General features: G+C 37.2%; 2 protein-coding genes across 7 annotated transcripts in view; one reads left to right on the top strand and one right to left on the bottom strand.

Annotated features, from left to right (window-relative positions):
* Positions 1–32: 32 nt before the first annotated feature.
* Positions 33–4,285, bottom strand: LOC135936549 (sorting nexin-4-like). The gene is made up of 9 exons (XM_065479404.1): positions 4,068–4,285; positions 3,884–3,999; positions 3,181–3,509; positions 3,016–3,128; positions 2,819–2,956; positions 1,317–1,527; positions 1,130–1,262; positions 365–479; positions 33–304 (listed from the first exon to the last, which is right to left on the bottom strand). Exons 1-9 carry the CDS (start codon positions 4,125–4,127, stop codon positions 254–256), a joined length of 1,266 nt encoding a protein of 421 aa, XP_065335476.1. The 5' UTR covers positions 4,128–4,285; the 3' UTR covers positions 33–253.
* Positions 4,286–7,876: 3,591 nt separating this feature from the next.
* Positions 7,877–10,488, top strand: part of pHCl-1 (pH-sensitive chloride channel 1) — a 90,247-nt gene continuing 87,635 nt past the window's right edge. For all 6 annotated transcript variants that reach the window (XM_065477048.1, XM_065477052.1, XM_065477050.1 and 3 more), the window contains exon 1: positions 7,877–7,982. The gene's annotated coding sequence lies outside the window, so the exon portion shown is untranslated. The remainder of the gene's footprint in view (positions 7,983–10,488) is intronic.

The following is a 10,488-nucleotide window of genomic DNA, read 5'->3' as shown; positions in this document are numbered from 1 at the left end:
CATAATTCAGAAATGAAAATACAATTCAGGGGTGTATTGATATGAGATTGATATATTATATTCATCTCCATTGTACAACAATTTCAACAGCCTTGGATAAGTTATGATTTACATATTAAAGAAATACCTGTTCCCACAGTTAACAAATTTATTGTTATTCGTTAATATACGCTTGCGTTGGTTCAGTAAGGTAATAAGTTAGTGACACATCTCGTTGCAGGATAGTCTCACTTTTTGGCATAGCTGACTCACTTCAAGGAATACTTGTCAAACAGTCTCGCATGTGAGTCCACACCGTTAAGTTCTACAATTGAAGAGCAAGCTCAAAAATGGAAGACGCATGATTAGAAGAAGAAATAATCACCTTTCGGGATGCTTTGACTTGCAATGTGGCGAAGGCTCGGATTGTTTCTTTGAGGTCCTGGTTCTTTTGGTTTTGGAAACGCTGAATATCCTCCAGCGCGTTCATAGTGAATTTACTGAAAATTTAAGCAGCACCACAATTAAAAAGTTGAGTTTTTAAGACCGTGACAGAGTGATACATATATAGCGGTGCAACCGCTACATGAGAAATTCGCTGAAATTGTTTTGTTAAATTGAAGGTCATTGTTAAAAATTAATATCTATAAAAAACACGAATAATGAGCATAACAGGAAGATCAAGTAAAAGAGCAAGTAAGTAGCAATTTTAAATTTACCAATCAATCGTATAGAAGACATCAAGACAAGTAAAATTAAGTGCGATTTTTTATTATGATGTAAATAAGTTGGGATTAAGAAGAGAGATGTCAAGACAGAAAGGTAAAATAAATGCATTTTTTTAAAATGACGAAGCATTTTACTTGGGATTTCGTGTTTTTATCATATTTACATTGCTCAAAACAGCCACTTGACAACAGCGCAGTGGCTGTAAAAGATTTTTTCTATAAATTTATGGTTCTAATCTAGTTTTCACTAAAATCATCCCTGTTCCATATTATGATTGAGTCACATTTTTAGTATAGCGAGTAGTTTAAGGAAGTGGGGACAAGACCATTTGAACTCTGACTTTGGTTCAAAGGATTACAAAATAATGTCATTTGTTTCAAATATGCATATCTGACAATTTTACGAGATTGCCTCTACTTACTTGAGATCTGCCTGAGCAACAGTGACACTGTTATTTTCTTGCGTGATTTTATGCTCCAGCTCTTCCAGCTTTGCCTCTCGGATTTCTTCACTGTCAACAGCCCCAAATAGTCTTGACATGAGACTTGATTTTCCTATTTGAATTTCTAGATGAGAAAACACTCAATCACAAAGAAAGCGCTAAATACCCTGTTGGATTCTTTGCTTTTCGATATTCTTAGAGTCCACCACAGCCATGGCTCTCTCGAGATTCAGCTGCATTATCTGCTGCTTGCGGCACACAGACTGCAACGAGTTCGCCAAATACAGGTACTCCTTCAACTGGTCCGCAACCAGTTCCTCCTCCTCCAGCGTGGAGTCAATGCATGAAGCATATGAGTCCATGTAGTGACCAGCCCTCTGTTGAGAAAATTATTCAGTGCTTAGTAATAAAAGCTTAAAAGAGGTAAATTGCAATTGAAAACTAGAGTTGGCTGCCCTATTGAAAGTCTGTTCAGTAAAATTTGAAAAATGAGAATGGGTTAATAAGGTTAGCGACGAATTTAGATTAATTATAGAATCCAATTTGTAAGGGTTTAGTTAATTTGTTTTTATAGTCAGACGTGGAACTCTGAAATGCGTATTGTAAGTTTAACTAAAAAAGATTTCAAAATATTTCATCAGATTTTTCAAATATAAAAGTGCTAAGCAATAATTAAAATGGTTAATCTTACAAAAGGTATTAATGATATAACCTCAATGGTCAACAACATTGTTATTCTTTACAATAATTATTGGAGATTATCACTTCCCCTTTCACATAATCATAATAAAAATTGAAACGCACATACACTAGAGAAGCAATTTATACAATTTAAAGACAGCAAACAAATGAATTGGAAATAATAAGAATGAAGATGATTTCATCCTGTGTGCAAAGGCACTCTGACTTGGGCAGTCTATGAGGTTAAAGCGCTAGATATGCTTGCTCCTGATAAATGATTGCATCCAAAATAGTCTGGCTGATTAGGGTTGGATGCCCAGAAAAGGATGCCTAAATCAGGACTATTTGGCAAGAAGGACTATAAAAAGTAATAGCCTTTTTTGATTGAAATGTCTCAAAATGATTAGTGTTCCTTGACTTCCTTTGCTAGTAAGAAGCGCAACTTTCAAATTTTAAATTGATAATTATTCTTCTTTTTGCAACTCTTTGTCCTCACGAACAAAAAACGGAAGTATTTTTACTCTGCAGGAAACTTTAGCAAATTTTCATCTAGGGAATCATTTCAGCAATAATATGTGGAAGCAAAATTATTTTTCAGAAGAAATTAAAAGCAGCTTCTTTGGTGAGTAGCGAGCGTTTGTTTTTCCGTATTTCTATAGAAATCCAGAAATGCTCAACTAGAGTTAAGGCTGCAACCAGTAGGGCATTTCTATAGAAATGTGGAAAAATAAACGGCTTGTTACACACGGAGAAAGTTGCTAATTATTTCTTCTTACAATCATGACAACCTAGCGTGCTTCTGCTTTCATTGTCATCTACGAAGAATTAAAATGATTTCTCTGGAAATATTTTAATTTTTGTTATATTATTGGGATGTACCATGAAGTGTTTAAAGCTATTTTAAATGGTTTTGATGTAACTGATGAGGCGAGAACCATTTAGTGCTGTTTAATAATAATAAATTAAGAATCAGTTTAGGAAGCATACCTGAAGCCCATCTCCCATTTCCTTCTCAATTGCGCTCCACTCACTGAAAACACGACCGTAGTTTGCGTGCAGCTTGTGCAAACAATATTGTTTCTCCAAAGCCTTTGACCTCAGTTTTAAAGTACTAGAGATATTCAACTGCAAAAATAGTAAAATGACAATAAGAATCAATATTTCCTGTTTTCTACTTCACTCACATGCAGATCTGAGCCATATTTGTGGCACACTTCAAATCTTTTATCAGGATTTTTCAGTCTACTTGGCAAGCTAAGAGATTTAAGTTTTGATTCAGCTTTGGTGATGTAGCCAGCTAAAAAGGGCAAATTACAGCAAGTTCCAGGGCATAATTCCTAAGAGCGCACCATAGTCCTTGAGTTTATCTTGCCAGCCTTCATTTTGTTGTAGAAACATGAGCAAAACCGCATCCCTGGAGATAACGGGGTGCGAGGCCACCCTAATGAGGAAGGTCTCGAGTCCAGCCCTGCGGCGATCCACAAAGTCAGGGTCAAAGGTGTCGGACGAATTTGTGGCAGCGTTCCACGAGTAAACAGACTTCTTTTCTGGCAGGCATGGGCACACAACAAACGGGTACATGTTTTCCAAGTACAATCTCAACATCTCGAATTGACTGTAACGGCGCCACAATGAGCTCAGTTCCCGGGCGTTTGGCCATTTGCTTCCCTTCAGCAATCTGTAATGATGATATTAGACATTTATTAACGATTTTTTTAACAATTTTACAAAATAAAAATTAGAGGATATTTAAACAGTTGTCAATATAAAGAAATATAAATCTCGATGCATTGAACTCTAGAAATTGCAAAATATATCACAACTCACTTGATTATACAATCAAAAAATTTTAAATCAAATATTTGAACTGATTTGTACAAAGCTTTGTTTAAAATTCATATCAATTTCAATTTTCGACCGAAAATTCTGAATATAAAACTTAAGATATGAAAATATGACACCAATCAATGCTGGAAAAAGCTCACACGAAACTGATAGGGGAACCAATTAATTAAAATAGAATAACAAAAGCAAAGACTGCTCTGGACTCACTTGGTTTCAACAAGGTATACGGTGTAAAATTCTCTGATATTTAGAGCTCCGTTGGTTCTTTTTTCTGCCTCAGTCACCACGATCTCCAGGTGGTCTATTAACGTGCCAAGAGATTCCTGCTAAACCCCAAAAGATCAAACCATCTGTTTTGATTGACAACTATGTAGGGACTAGGGACTGTCACCTCCTCCTGGTGTAGCTGCTGAGCCACGGCGCCCTCGCAGTCATCGGTCGGCTGCTCCATTTTCCAGGACAAATATAATTACGCTTTGTACGATCAATAAATAAACGACTAGCGCTTCTGCACGCGCAAGGTCTAATTTGACGGCAAGAGCAGTCGTCTTTCTTCTAATACTGTGAGTTGTTTTTCTCAGTCAGCCGCCATGACCCACCTGTGCTGAAAATGAGTCACGTGATTAGTTCCTCGAAAGTCATTGGCTAGTTTCTGAGACCGTCACAAAACGGCGCTAACAGCATGTTCAACACTTCATGCTTGCCTTGCTGAGTTGCTGATGCTGACAGCTAATATAATAAACGTTTTTATTTATTTTCGTATGATTATTGTAGCCCCCAAAATTATTTCCATAGCCGCATTCTTTCTTAAAAAAAACGAACAGCTTAAAATATAAAGAAAAAAACCGAAAAAATAATCTTTACCATGCGTGCTTCATGAGTTCAAATCTAAAAAAAAATGTTTTTTATTGCTTGTCAGCGAAGAAAGTTCCAAGTTTTAATTTAACCATTACCTGATGCAAAAGTTCATATGTTATAAATAATTAAAAATTTCTGGTTATATGTTTTTGAAGCTCTCGGCGTTGCGTGCTTGTGTTTGCAGAGAGTGCTGTTCATTAAAACTTCTTTTCGGTAAGTTGGTGCCGCTTAGGTTCTATTTTGTGCCGTGTGTTGCGTTTGCGTGTGCAAGTTGAACAAAAACAGCACTGTTTGTCTCAATATATAAGCAAAGTGCTCTCCGCATGATTGTGCTTATTAAATCTGAAAATGATATTGCATGCAAATGCGATGTAATGCGGATTCATAGAAACAGCAATAAAAAAATCTAAATAACAGAAATTAGTATAATATGTTAAATACGATCATCAGAATTATCCCTTTATTGTAGTTTTGGTATTATGCGAGGAAACGGTTAAATATTTTTATCGATTTCTTTTTTTATTGCTGATATTATTCGACACCTTCGGCTTACGACTTAATTATATTTTTTTTGTTTCTCAGTTTTCTCATAACATGTTATGTAGCTTTTGGGAAAATGATAAAGGTTTTTTAATAAAGTCGGTAAATAATAAATGCTATAAGTAAGCGAAGAATCACAAAAATACGATTGTTATTAAAAGGTTGTAAAATCCTGTGTCCTATTTAAATTGCTCTGTTGGATGACATTTTAATTTTGTGACCTCCTACTTTGGTTTTGTCCAAAATATTTGAGCATAAACAAGATAATTTTTTTATTACCCAGGGAGATGATTGAAACTTATTCCGTAATTGAGTTTGTGTCCGAATTGAATATTATTTATTATATAGCCTGGATTCTTTCAGTAATAATAACTCTTAAATTTATTTATGAGATATGTGTTTGCATTATTTTTTAAGGAAATCACAGTTCACTGCTCGTTTTTGCTTTGGCGGCTTGAACACAGTGACAAATTGTACTTATCACACTCAAGGAAATGGTATATAGAAGTTGATTGGTTTATCACCTAATTGGCACTTACAGTCCTCACTCGCGCATGAGTGATATGTCATTTTTTTTAAGATTAAATAGTGAAACAAAAAATGAACAGTGTACTGTGATTTCCTTATTATGTCTTTGTCTGTTTTAAACCTTTGGTGTTTAATAAAGATTTCATTCATTCATTCATTATTTTTCTACATTTTAAATAATGAGTGTAGAAAATGCGCAATAAATTGTAAATTTAAATCTGAAATTTTGTTGTTTTAAAAATTTGAAAATTGTATAAAATATTCGATAGAAATAGTATACAATTAATGTCAAAAATATTAATGATGTTCTGATTCACAATATAAGCAATAAAGTAAAACATAAATTGCAGGGTGCACTCTTTATTCAAAGTAAAAAGTTTTGTGGTTTTAAGTAAAAAATAGACTGTTTGCCTCTGCGGGTGCGCTCCAAAAAGACATCAAGTTAATTATTTTACGACGGCGGCGAACAAACACAACATTTCATTCCATGATGGAAATCGACTTTTCAACGCAGCGAGGAGCGGTGTGGCGGATCCCCCGAAAGTAGACCGTGCCGGCGGCGTCGCAACGCGTGGCGCGTAGCCGCACCGACGCAATCAATGCCTCGCGCGAAATTGTCAACCAAGCAAACAACACACAGTCACCCAACACAAACGAAATAAACCTCGGCCTTGGGAGGCAAGAAATATTACAAACATTAGTGCTGCATTTTGACGCATAGAGCAAAGCAGACATTCTTAATACATATTAACACACGCAAAATTTAAGATCTATTAAATATTATAGCAAGAAAGAGTCTAGGTTGTAGCATGCTGGGCACACCGGTTCTCGTTAGATCACCGAAATTAAGCCGCATTCGTTGCAGCCATAGCTGGATGGGTGACCACCTGGCTGCCGGCTGCATAGCTTTAGGCAAACTCGCTACTTGCTGGTTTGCACCTTTCCAGCATGCGTGATTTGGCTTCACGGGACGAATGTCTAGCGTTTCAATGCAGTCCTCGGTGCAGAGGCAAGTGGCCCTTGAGTGGGCTGGGTCCCTGTGCGGCCTGGTGCGCCCATGTTATCCGTTCGCGGTGTTATTGGGACCCGGGTTTCAGCATTCGTGCTAGTGCAGTGCGCGCCCTTCCCGTTCCGAGGACAGGGATAAAAAGCAAAAAGCAAAAAAAATTAAGTATTTATTTCGGAAGGGGCATTATAAAGTAATTGAAATGTGGATGTAGACTTCGGAATTTTATTACAGACCATTTTACATAGTTGTTAACACTCATCAGGCAAGCATTTTTTACCCAATGTTTTAAATTTTAATAGATTTATTTACAACCTATTTCTACTCTGTAGAAACTTAGCTAAAAATAGGGATGCGTATTTTTTTATTATTTCTCTTCTTGAGTGAATTGTATCCATAAAACTTGACCTCTTTTCAGTTTTTTCATGATATTTTGGGATACAATGAAGAACATATTATTAACAGTGAATAAAAATCAATAATAATTTTACTGCAATCAAATTTGTACCCGCAGTTAAGTCTTTTTTTCGCAAAAATATAAAATGTAGCCAGTGGTCATTTTCAGAGAACTTTAATCGTATTGTCATACCAAAAATTAAAAATGGGTGATATTACAGTTTACATCAAAAATGATTTTTCTACCTGCAGACTGGATCTGTGAGAGTTTTATAGAACAAATGTATTCAAATCTTGCTGTATGCAAGTTGAAAATTTAGCGGTTTCAACATTAATTGACATTAGAGAGGAATAAACAATTAATTTTAATCAATTTATTTCCATACGAAATTTGTGTTCAGTAGGTCATATATTACTGTAAAATATAAACTTGCTAGGATATTGAGGAAGTTGTTTTAATTTATCAATCAATCGATCCGGAAATTGCCATAGAAATTTGCGTTTGTTTTTGATAAACTAAAATAATGTGTTTAATACCTGCTGACGTATATTTTAAATTTGTTTAGATAAAATTTGTATTACAAAACTTGCTTTAAAACCATGATCAACCATGATAATAAAACCAAAGGTGAACCAGGTTGCAACGTGGAATAAACATCTATCTCAAAATTGTACAAATATTTAAATATTGCAACAAATGTGAATTGTGTTTGGGGGTTGAATTGAAATTTTCGTGATTTGAGCGCAGAAGTTGAACGCAAGGAAGCGTTGCGAAGGCGCTGCGACCGGCGCGGCTGGGGCCGACAGGGGCAAGGGGCGAGCGAGGGGTGGCGCGGCGCGGCGCCGCCGTGCTCCGCAGACACGGCGCAGTCTCTCGCACACGCTCGTCCGCAGAGCACCGGCCGCCCCTCTGACCGCCGGCCAACAAGAAGCCCTAGCTGCCTGCCCAGCCGAGCCGACGACCAGCACGCATAGAAGGTCAGTGCACGCGTCCTTGACATATTAACACACTCCAAAGTACAAAGACTCTATTTGCGAGTCGCGTTCGATTCAACCAAGCACCCTCCAAAATAGTATTACTTGCGATTATTGAAAATTTGGGGAACTTTCACGCACATGATTTACTTAACAAGGGAATTCAACTTGCCGATTCGACTCTGGGTGCGCACCATAAATCACTGCTGCGGGTGCCGACGCGAGTGATCGAATGCGTGGTGACTTAAACGCCGTTTCGCGATTCCAGACGGCGTGCTGACGCGAGACAGACGCGACTTCGATGAGTGACTAACTGCGAATTCGAGAACTTTCACTCTAACCCCATTCTGATTGATTGATGATTGAAATATCCAGTCTGCCACAGAACGCTAGCTTTGTTGCTATTTTAATTAAAAGAGAAACAATTTTGTCGCGTTTGTAGGGCACCATAGAAGATAGGTTGCTTTAACAATTATCGAACGTAAAATTTACTGCTCATCTAAGGAACGGAATGTTGGTGCAGTCTATTAATTATACTTGCAGCATCGCACCTTTGCAAGTAAATGCTGCAGACGAAGCAACATATAATGATATGTTGTAAAAGTATATGCCTCTGTAATAGTATATCAATGTCTTGAATTAAAGACATTCTTGTTTTAATTAATTTCTTTAATGCATTAACAAAATTTGCAATCTTCATTCTCAAAGGATTTATCTTTTCAACAGGAAAATGACACTTGGGAAATATTTTCAATGGGAAATTCCTGCACGGTTTTACATATATTTTTAAATCCTATGTTATCCACAGTTCACGTTGAAGTTTGAACTATTTTCGCGTTAAACTCTGCAAAAACTCACTCTAAAAAAATTAGAAACTTTCTCTCCGTATTTTGTTTATTAAATTCATTCATTTAACTTAAATGGCACACACAAGTAAAGATTCAAAACGCATTTTGATTGAGTAAATTTGCCAATATATCAACAATATTTACTAAATAGCAAAATATTTAGTGATGAGCGGTAGGTAAAAAGTGATTAAAAACCCGAAGTTGCCCTCTCGAATCACGTCATGTTTTCTTCTGAATTTTCTCTCAAATAAAATAGAATGGATTATAAATATTAAATTTTTCATATTCTCATTCGTAAGACGTGTAATAAGTAGGTGGTTGAATAAAACTCCGCTGGGGTGAAAACACGGCTCCTTTGTTATGGCTTATTATGTAACAACTTGAGCGTTCAGCGGTCGTAATGCTTCTTGGACTCTGCAGACATTGTCTATATGGCGTGTACAGTATATTCGCTGATGTCGTGTGTGCGCGCTGCCCCCACCCCTGTGTGCCACCAACCGCAGTGTGGATGTCGTTGAGCAACGAATGTGTTTTGTGTGTGTCCGACCGATCGTTCGTTCGCCTCGCCTGTCCGAGTGGCGGTTGTTGCTCGCTCACATGAAATTGCTCGTGTTTTTCTTATTGTAAAGCGCCTGCAGGGGCTTCTTTATATCGCTTGCCAGCTCGCTTCAGCATGCAAGCTCCGAAATGCGAATGAATATATTTAAAAAAGAGCTTTGCCAGGCCTCGACTTTAAATTTCCAATTTATTCTAGCGGAAATTTAAGCCCTTTCACGCATAGTAAAAAGGTCTGTGTGCGAATTCCGTTCTATTCCGTAAATAAATAACTTTCAGAAATGGAAATTGAAACGAACTGGCTGGGCGCTTCGCGAAAAACGAAGAAAGATCAAATAAAAGGGGAGAAAATGTATGTGTGGCGTCTTGCCAGCGCGAGCTCTGAATTTTTCAGCAGCAGCGGGCCTTGAAATCCGCATCACTCTCAAGACCGAATCCACCCATATGATTTATCACGCTGCTCCTTGGGCTGTGCGGTGTTTATTATTTGGGCTGTAATCTGCAGTTTATTAAGGAAAATAAAAAGAGTGCCGCGTTGATACTTTTACGCGCGCAAGAGAGTGCAGATTTTTACGGCCCTCTCGCCATTCACCAGCAGATAGGACATAAGTACCGGCGGCAGCAGAACCCCCAGAGCTGTTAATTGAGTTATCATCGTGGCTCTTGTCTGTATATATATGTTTTGTTGCACCGCAGACGCAGAACTGGCACAACGGCTGATTGGCGAAATAAACAAACGCAGGGGATCGAAATTCCCGGCTGCTGAACTGATGATTTGATTGGTCGTAAATGCTGGTCGCATTTTTGACCAGAGATTTAATCGGGTGTCGCGCCTGAAGTTAGTTAAAAATATCAAGAGAGTGTAATTTGAACTATTTAAAAAAGTCTCATGTCTTTTAGAATGATGAAAACGCTGAGATATGACCTATTTAAAATTAAAAAAAGTATGTTGCGTATGGAAAAAGTTAAAAAAATCAACCCGGAAATTAATTTACAAAGGAACGGAGCCGCAAAATTCTAGTATTAAAAATGATGTCATAACTAAAATATAGTCTTTCATGAGGATTGTGTTCAAGACAAAATTTAATCAGGTGGTAAACTATCCT

This window comes from Cloeon dipterum, chromosome 2 (genome assembly GCF_949628265.1).
Source record: "Cloeon dipterum chromosome 2, ieCloDipt1.1, whole genome shotgun sequence".
NCBI classification, from domain to species: domain Eukaryota; kingdom Metazoa; phylum Arthropoda; class Insecta; order Ephemeroptera; family Baetidae; genus Cloeon; species Cloeon dipterum.
Note: the sequence above shows the minus strand (reverse complement) of the source record. Positions and strands in the feature narration are given on the sequence as shown.